The sequence below is a fragment of the Stylophora pistillata genome, chromosome 8 (assembly GCF_964205215.1).
Source record: "Stylophora pistillata chromosome 8, jaStyPist1.2, whole genome shotgun sequence".
NCBI lineage: Eukaryota > Metazoa > Cnidaria > Anthozoa > Scleractinia > Pocilloporidae > Stylophora > Stylophora pistillata.
In genome coordinates, this window is record NC_142526.1 from 24,590,571 (window position 1) to 24,616,403 (window position 25,833).

General features: G+C 38.9%; 3 protein-coding genes across 8 annotated transcripts; all 3 read left to right on the plus strand.

Annotated features, from left to right (window-relative positions):
* Positions 1-208: 208 nt before the first annotated feature.
* LOC111335311 (ubiquitin-conjugating enzyme E2 Z) lies at positions 209-7,867 on the plus strand. 5 transcript variants are annotated; one of them, XM_088730554.1, is made up of 8 exons: positions 235-371; positions 665-748; positions 1,709-1,781; positions 1,989-2,176; positions 2,565-2,679; positions 3,258-3,370; positions 5,284-5,374; positions 7,123-7,867. In XM_088730554.1, the coding sequence occupies exons 3-8, from the start codon at positions 1,722-1,724 to the stop codon at positions 7,324-7,326; spliced, it is 771 nt and encodes a 256-aa protein (XP_088586680.1). In that variant the 5' UTR covers positions 235-371; positions 665-748; positions 1,709-1,721; the 3' UTR covers positions 7,327-7,867. The 5 variants fall into 5 exon arrangements, with proteins under 5 accessions (XP_022796930.2, XP_088586680.1, XP_088586678.1 ...); XM_088730552.1 differs by having other exon boundaries at positions 236-371; positions 665-967; XM_022941195.2 differs by lacking the exon at positions 665-748 and having other exon boundaries at positions 209-371.
* A 1,731-nt stretch (positions 7,868-9,598) lies between these two features.
* LOC111335126 (NF-kappa-B inhibitor-interacting Ras-like protein 2) lies at positions 9,599-17,474 on the plus strand. The gene is made up of 8 exons (XM_022940989.2): positions 9,599-9,802; positions 13,069-13,164; positions 13,838-13,885; positions 13,979-14,071; positions 14,695-14,788; positions 14,923-15,009; positions 15,549-15,696; positions 16,883-17,474. Exons 1-7 carry the CDS (start codon positions 9,704-9,706, stop codon positions 15,662-15,664), a joined length of 633 nt encoding a protein of 210 aa, XP_022796724.2. The 5' UTR covers positions 9,599-9,703; the 3' UTR covers positions 15,665-15,696; positions 16,883-17,474.
* Positions 17,475-19,588: 2,114 nt separating this feature from the next.
* Positions 19,589-25,623, plus strand: LOC111335281 (uncharacterized). 2 transcript variants are annotated; one of them, XM_022941161.2, is made up of 3 exons: positions 19,589-19,855; positions 21,365-21,434; positions 25,014-25,623. In XM_022941161.2, the coding sequence occupies exons 1-3, from the start codon at positions 19,593-19,595 to the stop codon at positions 25,224-25,226; spliced, it is 546 nt and encodes a 181-aa protein (XP_022796896.2). In that variant the 5' UTR covers positions 19,589-19,592; the 3' UTR covers positions 25,227-25,623. The 2 variants fall into 2 exon arrangements, with proteins under 2 accessions (XP_022796896.2, XP_088586602.1); XM_088730476.1 differs by lacking the exon at positions 19,589-19,855 and adding an exon at positions 19,881-21,073.
* Positions 25,624-25,833: the final 210 nt, after the last annotated feature.

The window sequence follows — 25,833 nt, forward strand, 5'->3', positions numbered from 1 at the left end:
CAGTATACTTTTTATTTGCTGCAGTATATTTTTTATTTGCTGCAGTATATTTTTTGTTTGCGTTGAGCATTCTGAGCCACCGTAAAAATAGGTTTTGAAATCGCTTAATATTTCCAAGCAAACATCACCTGCAGTCAACCTCGTTCCCAGGGTCTTTTATCTTCCTGGCCCCCGGAGCAGGAACATAAGAGACCCTGGGAACGAGATTCCAACTAAATTGTGAGCCAGACTTCTCTCAGTTGTCATTAATGAACATTTCACAACATGGCGGAGAAAGCTTCCGGGTCGGAACTGCTACCAAAAGCCCCATGGCAGCGTATTAAACATCCTACGACCAATTTTTCTGCACTTTGCCTTTTCAGAATTAAAAGGTAAGAGTTGTAAGCAGTCGGCAATAAGACTCGACGTTCCTCCCTGGATCATCGGGAATTTCACTCTAACTTTTAGCACCACGGCGTTGAACTAGGACAGCGAGCAAGCAGCTGTGCACATGACAAATTGTCCAGAGATCGATGATTTAGTCTAAAAAAAAAATGAATGAACTGTTATTTTGTAGGTTGAAAATCCTTGCATGGGCAAGCGAAAGCTGGTTTAATATAATGGAGAATAGTGTCATCTCTTAAGCAAATCAATTATTCAAACATTTTCTTTTCCTGTCCACCAGCTGTGGACAGGAAGGAAAGTTGAGTTAAAACAAATGGGCAAATATAGTCCGGCAAGGAAGAATTCAAGAAACTGAAACCTGCAGGTGATACATTGCTCATCTATAGGACTGTACAACATTGAAATTTCTTCTTTTCACTCCCCCACCCCCTCCTTGTGGGAGACGCCGTGGCAAAGTGTCAAGGAAGTTTGATAGAATTCAGGGTGGTAACCTTGTGAACAACTAGCATTCCATCCAGGGAGAAGTAGTGATTCTTCCGGTCACTTCATGCCCAGGAAACTGGTTGGGCCACTAATGGCTCAGGTACAGACTTTACATTTACCTCTACTCCCCCTCCCCCCCACCCGGTACAGTGCTGATACATGAACATTGCACCATATCCAGGATAAAACAGTGAGAGGGATGGTACTTGCACCTGTTGTTTTTAATTCTAAAGTGGATAATAGACTCAGACATTTAGACTGTGATTGTAAAACAAGAGATGGGCATTGTTCTGCTTTTTTCATCACTCTTGTTAATTGATGAACTCTGGATAGCAGTCTTTTCTAAGTTTTTGTACATGAATCCAAGCTCTTTATAGTCACTCTTCACTGCTCTTTCCTAGATCAGGCCTCGAGCCTCTTATACTATAAATGTGGGAAATTATTGAAAGAATTTTGTGTTTTATCAAAATAGCACCCTATAACTAACAATTCTGTGTACTCTCATTAAGGGCTCATTCAAGATTTATAAAAAGAGTTACAGTTTCCCTGAGGTGGTTGTCAGTAGGGGGGTACCCAGTTTCTTCTTTTAAAGTCCTAGAGAAATGCATTTTTAGGTACTCTGGGGCTATGTCAGTCTTTTTTTTTGTTGGAACATTTTCCCCTCCCCCCTCTAGATCTGTGGTAGCTCAGCACCTGATTACAGGATTAAATATCAAAATTACAAGGAGAAGTTACATTTATAAGTTATCATTTCGAACATTTAAAAGGTAAACACATCAATAAAATCCAAATAATTTCATTTTTGTTAATTTGGTGTTACTGTTTTTTTTTTTCTGCCCAGAGATATTACAAGTATGTACAAAGAGCCACCTCCTGGGTTGTATGTAGCAGCAGATGAAAACGATATTGCAAAGGTTTGTGACAGATCTAACACGATGTTAGACTCAGATTTTTTATTGTATTTCAGGGAATGTTTATGTTCTTACAATTCCGCCAAGAATATCCAACTCTTAGTCTAGTGTTTTAGTCACCATTTGTTGAGTGATTTGTGTCCAGAAAGTATTCCTTTGTAGTTCAGGATCTTAATAACTACCTTTTTTTCTTCCATTTTATTTTTTCAGGTTCATGCTTTAGTCATTGGTCCACATGGCACACCATACGAGGGGGGGTTTTATTATTTCCTCATCTCCTTTACCCCTGAGTACCCAATCAAACCTCCCAGAGTGCGTCTTTTAACAACAGGAAATGGAAGAGTCAGATTTAACCCCAATCTTTACAAAAATGGGTTGGTTTGTCTTAGTATTCTAGGGTAAGCAATTGATGTTCTGTTAACTTTTGTTTGTCGACTTTGCCTTGTTAACTTGATCTGTATTTACGAAGAGTGATTCTGGTAATTGTTACAGCAGCACTTTAGAAAGAGTGCTATGGCTGGATTTCATGGTTGGACCAAAAAAAACCCATAAATTCATAACCTTAGCCTAGGTCACAGAGAGAAAAGCAAAGTCTACTTTGCATTAGGCTGGCTCATCCATGTCAGTGATCAGCAGAGAGGTGAAAAGACTTTAGAGAGCTAATTTGCTCTACAGGAATTGTTTTTTAAGGTGACCAGTGTTGAAAATTCATGCAGACTACATTTGACTGTCATATGATTTTAATTGTTTTTATTTGTTGTCTAAAAAACTATTTTTCATCCACAGAACATGGCCTGGCCCTGCATGGAGTCCTGCCCAGACCCTCTCCAGTCTACTGATCTCAATCCAGTCTCTTATGAACGAGAAACCATATCACAATGAACCAGGATATGAACGCAAGGTTGGTAAAGCTCCTTCAGAGTCACACTGATTCTCAATTGTTTTTAGTCCAGTTCTGTTTTAATGTACTCATACTTGTTGAGTGGAAGGAATTTTGTGAGTTAGTTTCACTTTCGAGGAAAAAATGAAATGAGATAAACTACTTATATCCAAATTCCAAGTTAAAAATATTGCTGCCCATCTCCATCTCTGGACATAGAGACACTTAGTCCAAGAACAGTGCTCTTAAACATAGGAGGGGGGCATTGGGGCCTCTGGGAAACTGCAAAAGCAGAGAAAAAAAACCTCCAAAACCGAAAAACTGACGAAAAAAGGCAGCAAAACTGAAAACCAGAGCAAACCTGGCAAAACCGCTACATTTTCACTGTTAAAGGGGTCAAAAATGAAAAACCAAAAACTGCATCAGAGTTTTTGTGAAAACCGAAGGCAAAAGCACATAAAATCTGCAAACTGCTCTGAACATCAAAACCGAAAAATTGAACCTTTTTGGCCCAAAAACCGAAAAACCAACCAAAAAAATAGTAAAAAAAAAACCGAAAATCCCAAAGCTCCCCTCACAAAGTTTTTTTGTATTTTCAGGAAGCCTACAAAGGTGACAGCAAACGATATAATGAATGCATTAAGCATGAAAACCTCAGGGTTGCTGTTTGTGATATGTTAGAAGGAAAATTAAATCTTCCTTTAGCTCTCAGGTGTGTGCCCTTGATCAATTGCCAGTGATTACTTCTTATTACGATTAATTATAGTAGTATTTTTATTAGGTATTAAACCAGTGTCATACCGGAACTTAGAAACATACAAGGATGTGTTAATTACTTTTCTCTTCGAGAAGGTGTCATATGTACCTTCCAGAACTCACACCTCATAGGCCACACCTTTGGGTCCATTGCAAAAGCGTGAGGAAAGATGGATTGTATGGTTCTTCATTGGTTTGAAAAGTTGATGTCACCTGAAGATTAGTAACCTGATTAGGTGTTGGCTTTGAATGTGCTTGGAAAATTTACTTAATAAATATTGATACATAATATTTGAATGGGTTAAGGTAGAGAGATCACTGGTCTTGAAATTGAAGAAGCTAATATACAGTTTTCAAGGTTGTGCCTGTCTTGGTGTGAAAATACCAAAAACTAACACTATAAAGTTTCCATCAACATACTCAACTACCAGCAGAAAAGGATGAAAATTGAAGTTAGCACTGTGCAAAGGATGTAATAAAGGGGACGAGTGGGAGGAGAATAAAACACCCAGAAGGGAGGGAAGGGAAAGGGTTACAGGCAGTCATGCCAGTGATACTTAATTCTTATAACACCAGGGTGCAAACCCAGTGGTAAGCAAACTAATTATCTGGTAATGCATCTCTTACAATTTATTCAATCAGAAGCTGGAAATAATGCATATTTTTTATTATGATCCAACAAATATTTTTGCTCATGCGCGATGTTCAAAACGCATTACGTGACCCAATATTCCTTAACTAAAACTGAGGAATATCTGAAGATATACCCCAAGTGATATTCCCCAATTTTCAAACCCCGCATCCAATCGGAAGACTCTCCGCTTAAAATATGATTAATTAGATGGGAAAAAGGAACGTATTTTTTGGGACGTATACAAAACATGGACCGGGGTCCATAGACCACCCCTATGGACCACCCCACTGGAACTGAGTTTTCTCGTACACTAAATAAATAAATAAATAAGTAAAAGGACTTCCTTTTACGCGGGGTAGTACAACAAAGTCTTGCGACTGTACATAGCTCGCAATACAGGCGTACTTTGTGGGTACGAGCAATAAATACTCACCTGAACTTTGGATCGTTTCAAGGCAGCTGCCATCTTGGATGAGGGAGCGCGAAGGGGCTGGAGCGAGTTTATGTTATCCGGCAACCTACCCCCACCAAGGTTACGCTTCGTTTAACACGGAAACTAAATGATTCTGTGCTCTCTCATTAAAATTACCAGCTATCCATTAAACTTTTTCATCAATATACCTTGATTACAAATTTGTGTTTGTAGGGTAAACTTCGCTTATAAAATAAATCGACTTATTTTTATGTACGATAGAGTATAATAAGCGGGGTAGGGGTGTCTTCACGATCGAATTGCAATTTGGAAGTGTTGGAATGAAAATATTGGGGGTAGAAATGCACTCGATCTTCTGTATCTCAAAACGAGTTTATGGTCTTCCCATTTATGGGGGCGCAATAAATACGAGTCCATGTTTTTCATACCCTGACCTCCGGTAAATTTCATATCAACAGGGGCGATCTCCTTTTCAAAAATTAGGGGTGGTCCATGGACCCCGGTCCATGTTTTGTATACGTTCTATTTTTTGTGCATAAAATCGTATCAGAGAACACTGAAAAGTGAATATCCCACGCCGTATACGGTTAGCTGTTTGTTAACATTTTCCCCGCGCGTTTAAAAATATTTGAAGGATAATAAACACAATAGCCCCCATTTGGCGCGTTTTTTGCTCGTATTTTTGTCCTTGGACATTATCTGTTCGCATTTCAGAACAGATAATGTCCGTAGACAAGTATCCGTGCTTAATTTCGCGCCAAATGGAGGCCATTATATTGTTTATATTTAATCGCTTTTTCAGAAAACGAATGGAGAAGTTATTCCTTGGGTTTTATGACAGATATTCGTCACTTGTTGACGAGAATATGCTTTCTAACGGAAAAAGGATGAAGGTAAGGAGAAACATTTTCCCATTTCTTTGCCTTTTTCTTCTCTCTGGGTTAAGACTGTTGCGGACCCGGCGGGCACTCGATATATTCCTGCGTGGGGAGGTGTGGCGCGGCCTCTCATACCCTGACCCTGTTTAAAACAAATATCGCTGATTTTCCTACCCTGTTTAAGACAGAATTCCGATTTTTGATACCCTGTTTAAGACAATTAATGTGCCTGGTATCAATGCCAAAATCAACGGAATTCAATATTAATTAAAATTAGAGCTTGTAAAAATTTTGCTGTTTATCTTCCAAGAAAAGATATCCTGTTTAAGACAAAATTGATAAATCGATACCCTGATTAAGACAAAAAATGATAAATTCGATACCCTGTTTAAGACAAAAATCTCGAAAAACATACCCTGGCTGGCCGCACGTCCCCATTAAGCCCTTCATGATAAGGGAGTACCCCCCGGGATTGTGGATAAGTTTTCTTTCGCATAGTCACCAAGTGCGCTTTGTCTTACTTGAGATATGTAGTATACGGTTACTGGAAGAAAGTAGGTTTTGCAGTTGTCGAGGGGTGGGGTGGGGGGGGGTTATCTGACGTTTAGTTTATTGTCCGTTTCACATAAGGGTATTCCTAATAAAAACTGTAAGACTATCGCCGCGCCACAGACTGTGACATATTGCAGTACATTGTACGTAGGTACTCTTCAGATTAGACTAGAATGGGGTTGCACATTTTCGGGATTTTGGGGAATAAGAAAGTTAGGCAAGTTGGGATTTAAAAATGGGAATATTCGCAGTAAAAAAGGTGTTACCATAATTAAGGTGTCGATTCATTTTAGGATGACCGAGTGAAAAGCTGATACGATACGATCACTTCATTTATACACGGTACTTTCATCAGTCATTTAAGATGCTCAACTATCTAGCCACTTACCCAACTACAATGAAAAAATAATAATGTTCTAGAAATAAAAACTGCTATTCGTGGAGGCCGTGTATTACTATAGCGCCTAAATTTAGATTTTAAATCGGTCAAAGAAGATGCTTGCCTTAGGTCTATAGATAAGTGGTTCTACAACTGAGGTCAGCTATACGAAAAACTTGTCTTGAGATTATTAATAGTCTGAGGTTGTGGAAGAACTGGGTTTTTTTAAGTTAGATGCATAAACAAAGGGATTAAGTTGGGACCGCAAAAATTACATTTGTCCAAAGGTGATTAAGATGGGGTCGATACAGATGAGACTCTGGGTGCTCACCATTTGGCCAAAAAATTCGGAAATTTCGGTTTGAAGTCAAATGGTAAGGTAATTTTCCGGAAATTCCTTTCGGAAATTGTGGAGAACCTTCAGAGGTACTCCTCTTTTTCCATTCGGAACGGAAGGTCATAAAATTCCGTTTCCAGGCCTTTCCGCTTGAGATGCCTTGGGTTGGAGCGAGACGAAACGCCTGCTGGATAAATGGTAAGCTCAATCTCATCCGGTTGGTCCATGAATTCGGAAACTCCCTTACCTTTATGCCACGGTTACACCAATCGGATTTTTCTTACAAATGGTAAGCACCCTCTAACTGGGTAGGGGTTCTGTCTAAGAGGCCAGCGGCACATACCCAGCAAACATTTACCCGAGTACCCCACCCCCGTTTTGACTGTTTGGTCTTGTATGAATTTTTAGAATAAGGATGGAAAGAATAATATTGCATTTTTACGTAAAATAGAATCACAATCTGATATTATCGATTTGATATTCTTTCACTTTCAGGATCCCTTCGGAGAGAACGAGGGAAAGGTGGATTATGCGTCGATAAAATACAGACTAGATGCCATTAAGAGTCGTCTCGATGAGAAGAAGGTTTTGGGGCATGAATTGGATGACTCATCGAGTGAAGAAGAAGAAAAACAAACAAGAGAGGAGAATGCTGCAGAAATTGATGACTGGGAGGCCTTTTTATATGACGATGACTAATTGAAATAATTTTTACCAATTTTTTTTTTCAATTTCAATGTACAGGACACAAAAAGGATGTGGCAAACAGATGATCATTTTATAAATCATTTACACTGTTACAGGTTTCCGCATAAAAATGCAAGTTAATTAAATGATAAAGTAAGACACGAAATAATAATTGTTAGGCACGTCGTGAGCTCGCAGTTACCAGTTTATTTAACGTTCATGTTTTGTTTTCAAGATTTCATTTACGCTGCCTTTTTCGGAGAACTATATGACTGTTTATACTAACTATTTTGTAAGTTACTTCTGTGATTGTAGATCTTGGCCGTTGAATTTTGCACGCGAAGTTTCGGAAACCAGCAAGTAGATCAAGTTATTTATGGTAGAATATTTCTGTATAGTTCTAGTACGTAATATTTTTTTGACAAGAAAACTAACAAGTTGTAAAGGATTTGTTAAAATGTGAGAGTAAGTATTTGTTTGTACATATTATACATAAATAAGGTATTGAGAATTTCATAGGAAACTTTATTTAAATAAAACATTGTTAAACTTGTGTATGTGTGTTTGAGGTAGCACCCCCATCTCTATGGTAATACATTCTGTTTTGAATTCAGCTTCCCGAGTTTACCTACTACCACGAAAAATGTACACAACACTCGAAATTTTGAACAATCTAAATATGACAACACCCAGTTTAAAAGTGTTTTTGTTCGATTAGACTTGATACCTTTGATGTTACTGTTAACTAAATAGGGTGTCTTCCGGAAAAGGCTTCCCACGCGCGCTACTTTAAAAGAAACCGTGGAAAACTATATATAATTATTACCCTGTTTCTGTCGTTAAAGCGTGTTACCACCGCGCCCAACTTATTGATCGACATTCAGCACTACAAACGTCGCATAAGGAAGATTCCGACCGCATTCCATTCACTCTCACGTTTCACCCTCACAACCACTCAGTTAAATCCATCATCCTTAAAAACCTTTAAATTACTTCAAAACGATCCAGAGACAAGCACTATCTTTTCGCAACCTCCGCTCATTTCATTCAAACGAGACAAAAACATAGGCAATTTTTTGGTCAGAAGTTCTTTTCAGACTAATGACCAACCAAGCACTTTTAAATGCGCTCGTGCACGATGCAAAACTTGTCCTTTCATTTACAACACTGTTAAAATATCGGGACCTAAACGATCCATTAAGATCACCGATCACTTCACGTGCACCTCCGCCAATGTAATCTATTGCATAACTTGTACTTATTGCAAAAAGATATACATCGGCGAAACAGGCAGAAGACTAGGTGACCGATTCCGAGAACACTTTCGAGACGTAGAAAGGAATGACAAGGACACATCGAAACCAGTCGCTGGGCATTTTAATTTACCCAATCATTCTAAGCAACATATGGCAATCTGCGGTCTTTCCTTACACTTAGTTAGCACGGAAAGCCGTAAAAATCTTGAACAAAAGCTAATCTTTCAAACCGGCAGTCTAAATCCCACAGGGATCAACGAACGCTTTTCATTCCACTTATTTATTCTTGTTTTTCTCGTTGCCATGTTCCCACCAATAACGTAGCTCCATTTTCTGTCTTTAAAAGCACACACAACCCACAATTCCTCTATTCGCTTCGACGAAGGGCTAACGCTCGAAACATCAGCTTTTGTAATCGTTACGGTGGCCAATTTACCATTTCAACTTTGTTGATATATCCAAATTATTATATATAATTATTACAGCTTTGAGTATAGATCCTGAAAAAGAAGTTTTAACACTCGTGTTTTCATAAGCACGTTCAAGTCTTTTTAAAAACGCAAAACTGACGGTGTCTCTTTGACTGAATTACCAGTCTCCTCGTTACTGCAGACAACAAGCTGACAAAGTGTGTTAGGCAATGATTTTTTGCGTTTGATAAGATTGGTTTCTGAGAAAATAGGTTTTGAGGTTGGACAAGAGGAAATACTTCGGTTGTTGTCTTATTATTGAAAATTTTCTGGCTGTGATCCTGGAGGACTTTATCTCCGATCATGTGTGACAGTCGCTCATTGCTATAAGCAGGTGACGAAATGAAACGAGCACACATGCAGTTGTCAGGGACCTTTTCTTCAGCTTCTTATCCTTGAACTCACAACTTAGCAAAAAACCTCTGCAATTTTCCAAAAGAAATGCGGCGAAATATGCCGCTGCCTTTAGTGATTTTTCATCCATTTTGGTGAGTGACCCCGTACTGAAGTGTAGTTAACTTCTCCACCTGATGGCACTGGGTACGAGTCACTTGCTCCTGACCAGGTCTCCCGCACTACCTGCCATCTTTGTTTTGAGAGAGGATCAATCTTTCTATCTTCCTTCCTTGCTCCTTGTCAAGTGAGGAAATAGAAGGGAGCGCCATGCCTAAATGTTTACGTCTAGTAGTTGTTGGAGGTAGCTGTGTCGGCAAAACGGCAGTCATCGAGCAAGCTGTGTTTGGAAATCACTCTCCTGGCCAAGTAAGCGAGCATTTAAATTTTCACCAGCTCTTCATTTTGTTGTATAGCAATAGAACGAGATCACTTGCCACAGAGTTAAGACGCTAGAAAAAGAGGTTGTTAAAAATTTCAGTGGGAGTCAAGTTTGAGGGAGAAGGAAGGATATATGTATTTTTTAGCACTTGGCGAATACAGGAGTAATATTTGTTTCAGATTGAGGAACAACGGCTGTCCTCGTACTCTTCTTCTTGGAGACTAAGAATTTTTTTTTATTGAATTGCCTCTGTTATTTCTAATCATACTGAGTTTGCTAAGTACTGAAGTTCCTCACTGGCATGTCATGATCAAGAAAACCTGTGAATTGTGCGAGGATATGAAAGTAATGGTTGTGTTTAGCGAAAAAAATGAACAGGTGACAACAATATGTGAGTTCCAACAGCAGTCCACCAGGGTAGTCAAACAAGGGTGTAGAAAGAAGTTTTCTCTGAGGGGGGCTTAAGGGCTTTTTGGGAGCTTTCCAGGCTGTTTTACTATGTGGATTTTCCATTTTACCCCTCAGCATAAGGATGAATGGGAGGGGGTGGTGATACATTTTTGGACCTCCTTGTTTGAAATGATCCCCCTGTTTCATCATCATCAGTCTTCTTTGTGCTCTGTTGTGCAGAAGGCCTTGATACTTCCCTTCCATCGGTCTGGGTCTCTTGCAATAATCCTCGCTTCTTCCCACGACTTCCAACCTGCCTCACTTCTTTCCTTTTCAATCGATCGCCTCCAAGTTGTTTTGGGCCTGCCCACCTTTCTCTTACCATCTGGTGACCATGTGAGGGCCATTACGCAGTGGTGGTCTTGCAGCATCCTCAAGACATTTCCAAGAAAGTTCCACCTCCTTCTCCTGACTTCTATGCCCATCGACGCGGATCTGGTTTGTTTTTGTAATTCCTCCTTTGCAATGATGTACCGCCAAAATATACCTTGAATTCTCTTCAGGCACTAGTACTGAAAGGAATCAAGTTTCGTATTTGTCTTCCATGTTTCACTTCCATACAAAAGGACCGGTTTCACGAGGGTGTTGAATAGCTTAATCTTGGTCTTCTTACTATATTGCTGAGAGCTCCACACTTTTCTCAACTTCTTGAATGTTGTCTTGGCCTTACAAAGTCTGCTTTCTATGTCCTTATCTGCTCCCCCTATCCACACTTACACATGCTCCAAGATAAGTGAAGTCATTTGTTTCCTGGATGTCTTGACCGTTTTGGAATTTGATAGAGTTGTTGTTCTTGCAATTAATTTTCAGTATGCGTGTTTTCGATTTGCTGATGTTAGTCCCACTCTCTAAGCTGCCTCTGTTAGCTTATCTGTCTTCTTTTGCATCTGTCTGTGATTGGTTGAGATCAGAGCGATATCATACGCGTAGTCTAGGTCTGCTAGCTGACTGGTGAATTTCCATCTGATGCCTGTCTTTGCTAGATTGGTTGTCTCTTGCATTATCCATCGATGGTGAGGAGGAATTAGAAGCCTGACATTACACAACCTTGCTTGACGCCAGTTTTTACTTGGAACCATTCAGATGCTTGACCTCCATCAAGGACTGCAGATTTGGAATCTTGGTAAAGGAGTTGGATTATTCTGATGAGTTTACTCAGTATTCCATATAGCTTCATAATATCCCAAAGGCTGTTCCTATGTAACAAATCAAGTGCTTTCTCGAAGTCGATGAAGTTCAGGATCAGGGAAGCCTGCCATTCATGTGTCTGTTCGATAATGTTGCATAGTATGAATATCTGTTCGGTGGTACTTCGTCCCTGGCGAAATCCAACTTGTTCTTGACGTAGTTTTGCATTTATTCCTTGCTTCATGTGCTCCATGAGAATCTGGCCTAGGACTTTGCTCGCAATAATGAGTAAGGTTATACCTCGCCAGTTGGTACAGTCCCTTAGGTTTCCTTTCGTGGGTAGCTTAATGATTAACCCTTTTAACCATTCTAAGGGGGCTCGTTCTTCTTCCCATATTAATTGAATTATTCCATGTAGCTTTTGGGTGGATATTTCCAGGTCTGCTTTGAGAAGCTCTGCTACTATGTTGTCAATGCTGCCTGCCTTTCCATTCTTTAGTGATCTAATTCCTTGCCCAACTTCATCTTTGCTGATGGGCTATGTATGAATTCTTCTATTTCTGGGATATCTGCGTCAATCATCAATGGGTTTGTTGTGGCTTCGTGGTTCAGGATCTCTTCAAAGTATTCTTTCCAGCGGTTAATCTGGCTGAGTCTTCGGTAATGGTTTTCCCTTCTTTGTCGTTAATTGCGGTGGAGTTGCATGGCTTCTCATTACAGATAGATTTAGTTATCTTGTATAAGGTTTTCATGTTACCCATGTCCGCTGCTTTTTGTGCATCGTCCATTTGGTTGTTGAGCCATTTCCATTTGTCTTCTTTGAGGTTCTTCTTAACTTGTTTGTCTTTAATCTTATATTTTGCCTGAAGTTGATTTTGGATCCTCTTTGACTTTGCATTTTCCATTTGGATCTTCGGGTGTTTTCTCTCTTCAATCGTTGACCAAGAGGCTTGACTGATCCATGGTTTGCTGTTTTTCTTTTTCTTACCTACTAGTATTTTTTTCTGCCATGTTGTTATTAGCTTTGTCGAAGTGGGACCACTTAGTATCAATATCATGTTCATGTTCCTCTTCCTGTTCCTCTTCATTGTCATCAATTGACTCGAGGACTGAAAACTGGTTGCGAAGTTCTATTGAAAATGCTTTCATAATTGACTGGTTCTGTAGTTTACCAGTGTCATACTTAGTCCTTGTGCTGGTAGGCTTGGTGATTTTCTTTAGCTTGAGCTTTACCTTGGTTCTAACCAGTTGGTGATCTGATCCGACGTCTGCACCTCTCAAGACTCTTGTGTCTTGAACTGATCTTCTAAACTGCTGGTTTACTGGTACATGATCGATCTGGTTCTGTGTTCTTCCATCAGGGGACATCCAGGTGTTTTTGTGATCCCCGTCCCCCTGTTTAAGGTGTGTTATTTCGCATAAGATCCATACAAGGGAATTTCATTGTAAGTAAAGATAAAATACCATGTAGTTGCGCCTTTACAAAGTGCAGTACTTTGTGTCCTGACATGAATAATTTGTGACTGTTTCTTAATTGGTCAATAAATTGAGATGTGTTTTAAAATTCATGTCAAGAATGCTTGATCTACAGTACTTTTGGAACTTTGAAATAGAATGGTTTTGCTGGGAGATGGTTTGTTTATTTCTCTTGTTATTATTCTCATTAAACATGAAGCCAATGTTTCATACTATTGAAGACATTTATGAAGTTCAGTTGGACACGGAGCGAGGAGGGAGAGAAAGAGTACGAATTTTTGATACTGCCAGTGTGGTAAGTTATAACTATGAATTTTCATTGGTATATGTTTAGTGTTACTTTTCTAGATCAACTGAGTAAAAAAAAAGATTGAACCTCCAGTCCCAAGCACATATGTTGCCCGAGGACACCTTCTGCCTCTTCTGCCCCTTCCAATAGTGGTCTTAAAGATGGCAGGGGCAGATCTAGGGGGAGGGTGCAGGGGGTGTGCACCCCCCTCCCCTGATATGACCTGCGGCTTTCTAATACAGGTGGTATTCTGCTATTACAATTTGTTTACATCCGGTCACCAGTCAGTTACGCCATTCTTTAGTGGTGCGCCCCCTCCTCAAAAAAATCTTGGAGCCACCCCTGGATGGTACAGAAAAATTGTCAACTAACAAGACTGGAAGGGGGAGAGGAGGGAAGGGAGAACATTACAGAAATTTTTGCAGGAAAGTGTGCTGACTAATTAACATGTTCTGACCCTGGTTGTTTCAAGGATGGATAATGCAATCTGCTGGATAAATCTGTGTCCAGTGGAGAGTGGAATGGGTTTTGTTGACAATTACCTGCTGTATACTGATTTAACCATTGGATTGCATTATTGGTCCTTTGAACAACTGGGCTCAGAGGAGTGTATGTTTATTGCGTACCTAAAATAACTACATTTGCTTACTTTGTCATTTGTTCATTGATTCTTCGACAGGATTCAAGCAATGGGGAGCTCTCTAAACACTACTTTAGTCTGGCAGATGTAAGCTTGTGTACCTTGTGCTCAAAACTTTTTTTAACATATTTTTGTTTTGAATTATACAATATTTACGAAACAAAGGCTTCTGTTTTGCAGGGATTTGTTCTTGTCTTTAGTGTGACTTCAAAGAAGTCATTTCAGCAGGTCCAAGCCATAAAGAAAGAAATTGAGAAAAACAAAGGAAAAGATGTAAGTTGATATATTTGTCCCAAAGTTAAAAAATTATGATATGAACTTATTAAATACTTGCCTGTGCATTTATTGTTAACATCAAAGAAAATCCTCAAATGAAATTGTAAGCAGTGGTACCAGCAGGGCTGGAAAAAAGCAGCATTGAACCCCAGGCCCATTGAACCACATGTGGTTAGCTCATGTTGTAGAGCACTGGACCGGCATGCAGGAATGCAAGGGAAAGCCCTTGACCAGACCAACACTCAGGGTCTGTAAGTGACTGAAGAGAATGTGCTTCCTTTGCTAAGACAACTGCAAATGATTAGACATTGTAGTCCTCTTAGATAAGGGTTAAAAACCATTGGCCTTCTTTCCTATATCTCCTCTGTACTGGTTAGCAGGGGATGTCAAAAAACCCAAAGAGTAGGAGACATAGCTCCTGGAGTTGTAGTCGGGCCTTGCTATTGTTTATACATTTTAATGATCCTTCTATAAATCTTTTCTTTGTAGAAACAGGTGGGGCAATAAAGGAAGAAGAATAAGAAAACAAACTCTATTTTTGGCAGTGGTCAATTGTCAGGACACTGTACATAGTATTTCTGACCAGATGGTTGCTAATATACCAAGATCTTTGTTTACAGTTTCCAGTGGTTGTAATAGCAACAAAAACTGATATAAAGGAAGAACGAGAGTGTGAATCTGTTGTCATGAAGAAGTGGGCTGAGGCGGAAAGAGGTAATCTAAACTGATTATTGTTTCCTAATTTGTTCTTACCTATTTACTGTTAGTTATTGACATCTAACACTAATAATTCTTTGCGGAAGACTGATTTTGAATTCTTTCAGCATAGGTGCTTATCTTTCTTTCAGTACATCTGACGGAAGTTTACGCTGGTGACAGGAAAGCACTACAGGATCCCTTCATGCAAATAACAACAAGAATGGCCTCTAGTCTTGGTGGGCAAGCAAGACTTGTAGATTTTATTTTTTTGTAGATAAGTTTATGGTATATGGAATTTGGTACACTTGATTGATTAATTGATATTTAGTGGCTTAATGGTAAGCATGAATTAGAGGGGTTTTGTGGCTCTCCAAACTGCCTAGCTGTTGGAAAAGGCCCAGACTGCCATATGTTACTCAGAATGAGTAAGGAGATTAAAGGGTCAATAGACTGCTTCTCTCTGGATTGGGTTTGACCTCTAGCCATGGTCATTGTGTTGTGTCTTAGGGAAAGACACTTTGCTCTTACTCATCTGTCTACCCAAGAGCATACATACATACCTGGAAATTATCAGGAAATCCTAGTGAATTTTTTGGAGGTAGCCTGTGATGGACAAGCTTCCTATCGGTGGAGAGTCACAAAACTTCTTGTTGTTTCCTGGTGTAGAAACAGCAATAATTTCTGGTGGTGTGGCCACCTTGACTATGCAAAATATTTTAGACTTTACAGACTTCTTAGCTAGTTCATTTAGATTATGTTAAATGTCTCATTTTAGGAAAAGGTTATCTTCAGTCTGGTCACTCTGAGGTGAAGAGGTTTCTCTCCATGCGGAAAACCAGTAAGACAATGTCTGTATCTAAGGAATCTGTACTGGATTTTACAAAGGAGTAGCAGCACACTATGATATAGCTGTACAATAAATTGTAAGTGATGAGATGCATAAATACAAGACGTTATGATTAAGTAAAACAGAGAATTTAGAGAAGATGAAGTAACAATATATCACCAAATCTCTGCAGTGCAGACTTTACAGAGTTTGACTGTTTTAACTAAGAGTTGGAAATGTTGAATTTGATGTTGTTTCTTGGAATAGGTGTGTTTTGGGATCACTACACCGGTGTTCCAATTTGGGTTTTCAGTTCAACCATGTACTAGGTATATTTGAATTTCTCTACATTCTACAGCAGGAGGTATAGATTGAGTTCCAACACTCAGCGAACCTAAATATGTCTACAAGCAGGATGGGCTCCGGTTACAACTTAGTTCCTTCCAGAGAGTATAGTTGTTGAGTTTTTTAGCCACTATAAAAGGTGTGGAAGCAGTAAAAGAAATTGAAATTGGGATTGCCAAGAAGACACAGTCCTGTGTAGCTGGGAATGGAGAAAAATTGTTGAAACGACAGTTATAGATTCTTGCTCGGCTTTCCCCCCTCGTTATAACGTCCCAACACTGTAAACTGTTCATGATCGCCCATTGGCTTTCGTGGTGAATGAAAAATTCACCCTGAAAGCCAGCGAAGTTTCGGTGCAGTGAAAACTTGCCGTGGTGTCCTCGTCTTTTTTATAAGCTGCCTGTTCCTTCCTGAACCTAAAAAGAACTGCAGGAGTGGAATCTTAGAACCTCATTATTTCATCATTCTCTTTCACACCCATATTTAGTTCCTTACACTTCCTTTTGCGTTGTCACTGAAACTCCTTTGCTGCCTTTTGCAGCACATAATTAATGTGTGATGATGACCTTTCCCATAGCTGCCAAAAGTTGTATGTTTTTACCCAAACTTCTGTTAGGAATTTTATGATATCTCTCAGAAAGATATTGCGCTATGATTGGTCAATGCAGCGGCCTACAAAATCCAAAAGTTTCTTTGAATTGAGCTGTTCCCCCTCTCTTTGAACCCAGAAATACAGGTATGATAAATGTCTTACTAACTTCGTTTACTTGGTCCGTACCGTATGTAACAGAACCTCGTTTTTTTCCGCGCTTGGGCCATAAATCCGAGCGAAAGTGAAAACTCGGTCCGTAACTTACGGAACGAATCCCGAACCCGGTTAGTTAGAGGTTTTGAGTACGTCATTCTGTGGTTGTAATAGTTGCGATTACTTTTTACAGGGCACAACGTCAATTACTTCTAAAGCAATGCGTTAAAACTTGAACAGACAGAGTCAGTATTCCTCGTCACCGAGGAGATAACACTTGGATACCCACTGGACGTTAAGCGACACAGTTAGCATGGTTTATGATCAAGAAAATAACTTTGGATTGTTTTTAGATTTGCTGATTCATCGCTGGAAATGCCATATTCAAGGAAGGACTCGAGTCCAACTGAGCACCAAGCCAAGATTTGAAATTCTTTGAAACATTTGGGAACAGTTTATATTCCTAAAAAGTGAACTAGACTGACTGTATACACCGAATGCAAATATGACGTCCAACTTGTTCTGGACTGACTAGCCTCGTCTTCACGTGGAAATACAAATGTGTGAGAGGCTAGTCAGTCCAGAACATTGGCAACTCAAATTGGACGCCATATTTGCATTCGGTGTATACATGCTTGTCTTGTTTAAGAGGTGGATGTAATTAAATGATAAAATGGAAGGTTTTTGACAGATTGAATAAAAGGTTCAATTCAGCCCTTATGAATGATGGGACAGTATTTTTGTGGTACCGAACATTTATGGAATTAATAAAAATCTTTTCCCCTCAGTTCCGTGCGCCGATGCGTATTGTTGTTGCTGTTGCGGTTCTTTTTTTTTTCACTGTCAACCACTGTATGGTTTTGAATAGAAATTAACAATTGGTTCATACGTCAGCGTGCGTTCATTGAGATATGAAGCACGCGGGAAGTTTGGAGAGCACGAAAGATGCGTAAGAGTCGATCGAGGCGTAGCCGAGAGCAAATCTAGCCTCTTAAGTGCTCTCCAAACTTCCCAAGTGCTTCATATCTCGATGAACACACAGCTGACGTATGAACCAATTGTTTTATAACATTTTCAACGCTGTAGTTTATGTATAAAGGGCAGAAATTCCCTCCTACGCTTGTTGTAAAAGGGCATTATCTGACTGGCTGACAGTTACCTCTGGAGTACCTTATTTTATGTCTATGTATTTATTTATGCATCCATTTAGTCTCCGAGGATGGAAAGTGGCAAGTCGCAAGAAAGTCGCATCTAAGTCGCAAGTGAAGAAAAAAGAGAGAGGAAAGTGTAGGTCCCTTTGAAGCCACTGTAGATGGCTGAGTTTATGGCTGGCACGCGCAATTTTATTGAATAGATCTTCGTCTGCACATAATGTGCGCCTCCTATCATATAGGATTCGTGGCCCAGCTTTAGCTAGACCTTCATTATAATTACAACCTGGAAAGATTATGCGGAACGCACGTTTTACGTTAACGCACCGCGTTTACGTAAAAAGACCAACTTCAGCTCGCCCTTACACGTTTTACGTCAAATAGCGTGAACCTTGCTGCTTTTGCTTCGCTTGAGCTCATTTCATGGTGGATTTGAAAGCACCCTTTGAATGTATGACTTTCAAGGAATAATTTTGGTGCCCTTTTTTCCGGCAAATAACTTCTATTCTGTGAAAGAAAAAATGAAGGAAATCTTACGTACCCGGAAAACGTGAAACAGGTTACTTTCACGTAGTAGCGGCAAACGCAAAAAATTAATGGCGGGAAAAACAAGGTCACGCCGTCACACTTGCCGTTCACGTTTTACGTAAACGCGGTGCTAAATCTTTCTATAGTCACTTGATGCGACGGTAATATAAAGCTGGCAGTGAGAAATAACTTGAGATAATCAAATTCACACATGTTTTTTATTGAAACGCAAAAAGAGAAGGAAGAGGAACAATTTTCGTCGATTTGCTCAGGTAAACACAAGACTGCGCGCGCAATGCAGATCAAAAGTCACGATTAATTTTCTCTTGGACTATCAATTACGTCCATGGGTCGTCCTGACATAAACATTCCAACTTACCTCAAAGAAAATTCGTAGGAAGGGTAAAGAGGCACCGTACTGTGTGAGAGCTTGGAGCTCTACCTAAATTGCTTTTTTGACGGTACGGTGAAAAATTTTGTTCATAAATCAAAAATGTGTCAACCTAAAGGAATCTACCCCCAACACTGAAGTCCAGCGACAAAATGGTAGTCCTTATCATACATCTACAAAAAGAGGATTGCAACTATATCTTACCAGGCATTTTACAATAGAGCTCCGGCTGGTACCAGCTCTCTATTTATGACTTCCGTCGATCTTCCTTCTCTCACCATGCACGCGTCTATTCTATGGAACAACTTACCCATGTGCTCAAAGAGCAAACCGAACACTGTTTCTTTAAATCTGCTCTTAAAGCAAAATCCGACATTTTAGATAAAATAACATTTAATGGTTTACAGGGAATAAATGAAGACATTGTAAATTACATATATTAATGTCATTTTACTATTTTTATTTATTTTATTTATTTTTAACACTACAGTCGATTAACTTTAAATTATCTTACTAGGTATTACATCTTTTCTTACTTACCATAAATTCACAAGTTAGTTATTATTATTATTATTTAAATTTTGTAGATACACTTTAGTTTGTTGGTCCACATCAGCTTTTTAGCTCCCTTTTATCGACCTACCTGACAAATAAAGTATGTATGTATGCACTGCTTCCATGTCGCGTTGGGTACCTTGGATGATAGCCTGCGTGCAGACGGACTTTCCTTCGTTAAAAACGAAAGAACGAAGGAAAGTCCGATTGCACGCAGGCTATTTGGATGCGTAACTATCCCTTCTCGTGCCACGATTTCGTGACATGTTCGAGCGGTCATGCGGAGGAGACTGCGAACGAATGTAGACATGGCGGTCGCAACAGCCATTTTTCATCGTAGAAGTATTGACTTATTTAAAGCTCTAGTAATTCGCTTCTCAAAAAAGCAAATTTGTACCACCGTTGGTGGCGACGCGGATAAAGCGATAGAAAGAAGGTCTGATGGCTTAGGAACCGATTCACACGTAAAAGAGCTTGATTTGGTCCTTACATGTTTACGGGTGGATCGTGTTGCAGCTAGTGGCTTTGGTATTGGAAGAATGTAAGGTGGTTTGGGTGGGACATTCACGTTCGTGTTGACGAAATTTTATTTGATTATTATTTAAAGTTAAGTTTTTCTGTCTCACTCTCTCGTTATGTGCCAGTAAAATAAATATATCTTATTAACCAAGCGCGAGGGCCGTACTGGGAGAATATCGGCCCGAGGTCTTGACAGTACGGACCGAGCGCAGCGAGGTCCGTACAAAAAAGACCGAGGGCCGATATTCTTCCAGTACCGTCTCGAGCAAGCTTGGTTAATAAGAGATTTATTATACGACTGAAGTTCAAAGGGACACAAGTGCGGTATCACTCGGGACAGTGCCCGGTCCAATACTGAGAGAATATTGACCGGCAATAGAGCATTTTGATTGGTTGACTTTAGTTATTGGCCCTCTGACTGCCCGAGTCGTGTAATAAATGCACAGTACCGTACATAGCAAGTAGACACGGTACAGTGCACAGTAAACTTGGGTCATCCTCAGTGTAAAAACCTGACGAGGTTTTTTTTGTTTCATGAGTTATTATTTTGCTGTACGTTATTGTTTATAATGTTTTATTGTCTTTGTTTTATGTCACTCGTGAGCTTCACGGGTTTTTACCCCAAGGATGGGCCATAAATTTATACCCTATTCACACCAGCAAAACATGTTTAGTTAAATGGTGTACAGTTTAACTGAATGAAAATCAGAAATAGAGGTTTTGCACAGAAGCCATGTTGCATGGCAGGAACAATAGATTATTTTTCCCATGGGAAAAAAAATGTTCTTTCTTATGCAAAATATTTTCATTGTTCCTGCCATGCAACATGGCTGCCATGCAATACCTCTATAGAGAATATAGGATTCAAGTAATTGCTGACTTACATTTGAAGTTGACAAACAAAGGTTTAACCCGCTGCTATAAAGAAAAAAATTTGGAAAGAGTTCCATATATGCATTCATTTCATGAAGACTAAATATAGAGGTTTCTTTGCAATACTCTATGCATAATTAATGTATGGGGTTAATATTATGGAACTCTTGCCAGAAAATTAAACTGCGTTTAACTAAACACATGCGTCCCAAGCTCACGTCTCGAGCCAAAGCGAAGGATTATTTCATGAAAGCGTCGCACATTGTGTGACTTGGTGTGAAGTCTGATAACAGGAAAAACAGTGATGGCAAAGCAAACCCAAAACAATGGAAATCGCCAAAAAACACAACAGACACACAAGGAATGAGTAAGTTTTATTCATCTAACTTGTAAAATGTTCATATTTTGGAATATTTAGCGTGTAAATGGACCATATTTTGTTCCCCATACTATTCCTTAAAATACATTCAAATTCTCAACAGTTACTTGTGTAAATAACACGTGTCACACAACACGTGATGCTTTCATAAAATAATCCTTCCCTTTTCCTCGAGACGTGAGCTTGGGACGCCTGTGGTGTGAATGGGGTATATGCTTAATTCTAAATTTTGTTTTGATGAAAAAAACATTTTTTTCTTCTCATTTGAATCATCTACAGCAAAATACAAAACCTCATTGCTGCCAAAGAGTTGTTTGTCAATAAACTCAATCCATGCAAGTCTGACTTAGTAAGTACAATTTAACATTATGTAATCACTTCATGACAGATTTGTTGTATTAACTGGAAGATGCAAGAACCTAGTGTGTGGAAAGTGTTTAAAGAAAATTTTAACTTCAAGGGTTATTGTCAATAATGATCAATTACACACACTGTGGTCATGAATCAGGTTAGGTTGTGCAAGCGTAGTAACCCACATTTTATCCACCACATCTAATTTTCAGGGGCACGAGACAACCAGAAGTATTTATACTTCTCCTGGATGAGGGGTTTGTCTACCTAAGGTGACCCCTCTCCCTCTCCTCTCCCTCCCCTCCCCTCCCCTCCCCCCCAACTGCATTTCTTCAGGATGGAAATGAGAACTGGGCATGAGAGGTGTCTCGACAACACAATCAGCCAACCAGCACCAAAACTCAGACCTCGAGCATGAACTGGAACAAATATCAAAAGAAATCCATTGTTTAGAAACAAATATCAGAAGGAATGAAATTGTTTAGAAACTGGAATTTTGTGATATTATCATCTTCTTGATCCCTCTGGGACTCCCTAGCTCATGTGATTGAAAATAATTATTGTAACTGCCTGGAAATTCAAAAATCAAAATTTGCTTGACTGTGTTTGTTTCTATGTTTTTTACTTAAGCTTCTTCTTTCATCAGTTTGATGAAACTTTCTACTTGTGAAGGCTTTGTTAAATTATAGTAACTCTGATCATAGTTTTGATATGAAAGATATATTAGTAACACTTTAAACAATATGGTGCTAGAGAATATTTCAAGTGAGGCATTTCAGGCTTTGTGGATTGAAATTATCCTCAACCACAAAAAGAATATTGCTTGTGGGATTTTTTACAGACAACACAATTCTCCGGAATCTTTTCAATCATACTTTGATAAATCTGTAGAAAAATATATCCTGCATGATAGGCCCGTCTTTATAATGGGGAATTTCAACATTGACTTGCTAAAAAAGCAGTCATCATCTATAAGCCAAAGATTTTAAATGTCCGCACATAGCTTTCATCTCTCACCAACTATTGACAAGCCCACTCGCATACATAACAAATCAGCCACTCTTAGTGATAACATTTTTACAAATGACCTCGATCAATTCTGTTTAAGCGGTAACATAGTCTCCGATATAACCGACCATTTTTCTCAGTTCTGTATTTCACATCACCCGACTAGTCGAGTTCTATCTACCTCTCCTAAAGTGCTCAACATTTTACAAGAAATTTAATAGACTGGTCAATAAACATGCACCCTTGAAGACGCTTTATCGGCACCAGACAAAACAACTCTCTAAACCATGGATCACAAGAGGCATTAGACAATCAATAAAAATAAAAAATAAACTGTTTTTGTCAGGCAATACAGAGAAATATAAATTATATCAAAATCATATCCTAACATTAACTTGTCTAAGCATTCGACACCGTAAATCATGAAATTCTTCTGCAGAAATTACATCATTACGGAATAGTCAACAACTGGTTCTCTTCTTATCTTAAATTGCGTTGGCAGACAAGTAACATTGGCCCCTATATTTTGGAAAAGGCTCCAATTGATTGCGGCGTTCCCCAAGGTTCTGTTCTGGGGCCTTTACTGTTTTTGTTGTATATAAATGATATTACAAATTTTTTAGATAAGTTCAAGTTTTATATATTTGCCAATGACACCAGTATCTTATATGGTAGTAAAAACCTTAAATCCCTAGAATTAGAAGTAAACTTTGAGCTAACCAAGCTTTGTGAATAGCTGACAGCAAACAAATTAACTCTAAATGCTAAGAAATCTAATTATAAGATATTTCAAAATTATAGAAAGAAGCTATCTTTCCAACCGATGATAAATATCTTTGACATCAAGAAAATGTCATATTCACCATTAGAATGCAAGGATTATGTAAAATATCTTGGCATACTCATTGACAAGAATCTTAACTGGAAAACTCATATTGATCTCATTGCTCTAAAAATTAGCAAATCCATTGGTATGAGAGCTAAACTGAGACGCTTTGTACCCCTTTCTATCGTTGTCAAGTTATATCGGTCTGTGAAGGTGTAGTCTGATCGTCCGGGTGAGTGTAGTCCTGAGGACTGTTGTCGGTGGTAGTGACTGACGTTTCGACAACCTGTGCGGAAGTCATCATCAGAGCCTGATGATGACTTCCGCACAGGTTGTCGAAACGTTAGTCACTTCCACCGACAACAGTCCTTCTCAGGACTACACTCACCAGGACGATCAGACTACACCTTCACATGTTACCCCCGGGTTCAAGCCATTTACTGCATTATATCAGTCTCTTATCCTCCCCTACCTTACTTATGGAATCAGCTCGTGGAGTCAAGCGTCACAGTTAACTTTGGATAAACTTCTCCTTCAGAAGTGGGTAATTTGTTCAGTAAACTTTTCTCCAAAGTGTGAACATGCTATTCCTTTTTTTATTAATCTTAATATCCTGCCTGTTCATTTTCTTTATGTCGAATCTGTTTCTTGTTTAATGTATGATATTCAAAATAAACTAGCTTCTCCCTGTATTCAAAATCTATATACCTATGTCTCAGATATACATTCCTATAACACCAGATCAGCAACTACCAAAAAATTTTATGTCATGTCTTCTCGTCTGGAACAACTTAAGAATTCTTAATTCTTAAGTTGTTGTTAAATTCAAAATATACGAACTTCATATATTTCATTGTATCTGATTTATCATCATGGGTTTATTACGAATCAACTTAACGGCCTGCTCCCAGCTGGCTTGTTAGCTCAATTGGTAGAGCACTGCACTAGTATCGCAGAGGTCAGTGGTTCGAATCCCGTACAGGCCTGATTTTTTTCAGGTCTGATTTTCGCTATTGCTTAAATAGCGCTATCTATTGCGAGGATCGTGCATCATACGCACTTAAGAATTATTTTTCCCACTTTGGCGTGTAGCTATGGAATGCCTTACCTGACAGTATTAAAAAATCTGCCCATAGAAATTTATTTTAAAAAACAAATACACGAAATACTTATTTATATCTTCAAACAACAGAACTTGCATCTTACACCATTGTCAATTCTTGAAATAATTAAAAATGTGTAAACCCCATCAATCCTCTAGCTACAACCAGTATAGTGAAGTCTCTTTCTATTTTCCTGTTATTATTATTATTAAATTAATTTGCTATTTTAATTTTAATTTATTATTTATTGTTATTTGAACTACTGTTTTCTTAGTGTAATCTGAACTGCTGCCAATTCAAAATCCTTGTAAGTACTAGTGATAAGCCCAACTTAATTATACCTACCCGCCTCGACTAGTTTTTTTTTAATCGTGGGTAGGCATTTCTCAAATTGTAATTGTTGTAAATCAATTGAAGGAAATATTTCATAGAGTTGATCGAGTAACATTCAGCTCTCATTACAGAGGATAATTTTCATAATGAAACCTGAACTGAGCAAAACCTTATTAATTAGTCATCTTTCAATTAGAAAATTAACATGATTATGTTTAGAGACAAAAGTGAGGGTCCTATGTAGATCCAGGCAGCAATGGATGTGAGCTGTGGGATCACATATATTAAAGATGCTTTACACTTCCAGGTTAACATGGGAGATGAAATTGATCTCACAAGATATAAAGACAATTACAAAGTGGTTTTGTCACGGTTCAAGGTGTCAATAATCCATAAAGATCTTACCAAGAAAGCAAAACGACGCCTTGTTGGAGTGCGGTATGGCAGAATTATAATATCAAGAGAAGAGTATGACAGAGATTATCCTCATCAAACTGGCCATGCCTCATACGTATGGTGACATTCTCTCAGATTTCTCTAAAATCATGAGGTTAAGGAATGGTGTCTCAAAATTTAACCTTAGTCAAAACCTCTGGGTTATCACGTGCGCTATTACACTTTTTTTTGACAATCTTTCTGGTGACAGCTGTAGATATAAGGTGTTATGCAAGTTAGTTTTAGTGCTGACTATCAACAGTATCATGACATGATCACCAAAGGGACTATTGTGATATCAGTCCTTCACTGTGGGGTAAGGGGAGGGTCCTGCACACTTTCACGTGTATTAAAGAGTAGAAATAACCATCACAAAGTTGTATATTTTAAATAACTTTAAGGTTCACATATCGTGAAGAGCAAAACATTTAATTTCATGTTTTCACAGGTCATGAATATTAAAAACTCTTGAATCCATCTCATACCAGAATCCCTTTGCCCCCCTCTATGCTGTTAAAAGTTTTAGGTTTTTTCTCAGCTTCATGTGGAGGTTGCAAGCTGCTATATTTTTCATCAAGCCCAGAAGTGCATAAGTTATGGTTGAAGAGCTTTATTCCTGTCAGTTTTCTCAGCATTCTTCGATAGAAGCATTTCTGTTATTCCCCAGGGAGTGCAGAATGTCTTCCACAGAA

Coding starts and splice junctions, on each gene's coding strand:
- LOC111335311 (XM_022941195.2), top strand. CDS start 265: ATGGCGGAGAAAGCTTCCGGGTCGGAACTGCTACCAAAAGCCCCATGG. Junction 2,177..2,564: donor GTTTGTCTTAGTATTCTAGG/GTAAGCAATTGA, acceptor TTTCATCCACAG/AACATGGCCTGGCCCTGCAT. Junction 5,375..7,122: donor CTAACGGAAAAAGGATGAAG/GTAAGGAGAAAC, acceptor TTTCACTTTCAG/GATCCCTTCGGAGAGAACGA.
- LOC111335126 (XM_022940989.2), top strand. CDS start 9,704: ATGCCTAAATGTTTACGTCTAGTAGTTGTTGGAGGTAGCTGTGTCGGC. Junction 13,886..13,978: donor ACTACTTTAGTCTGGCAGAT/GTAAGCTTGTGT, acceptor TCTGTTTTGCAG/GGATTTGTTCTTGTCTTTAG. Junction 14,789..14,922: donor GTGGGCTGAGGCGGAAAGAG/GTAATCTAAACT, acceptor TCTTTCTTTCAG/TACATCTGACGGAAGTTTAC.
- LOC111335281 (XM_022941161.2), top strand. CDS start 19,593: ATGCGGAGGAGACTGCGAACGAATGTAGACATGGCGGTCGCAACAGCC. Junction 19,856..21,364: donor GGCTTTGGTATTGGAAGAAT/GTAAGGTGGTTT, acceptor AATCATCTACAG/CAAAATACAAAACCTCATTG. Junction 21,435..25,013: donor ATCCATGCAAGTCTGACTTA/GTAAGTACAATT, acceptor TTACACTTCCAG/GTTAACATGGGAGATGAAAT.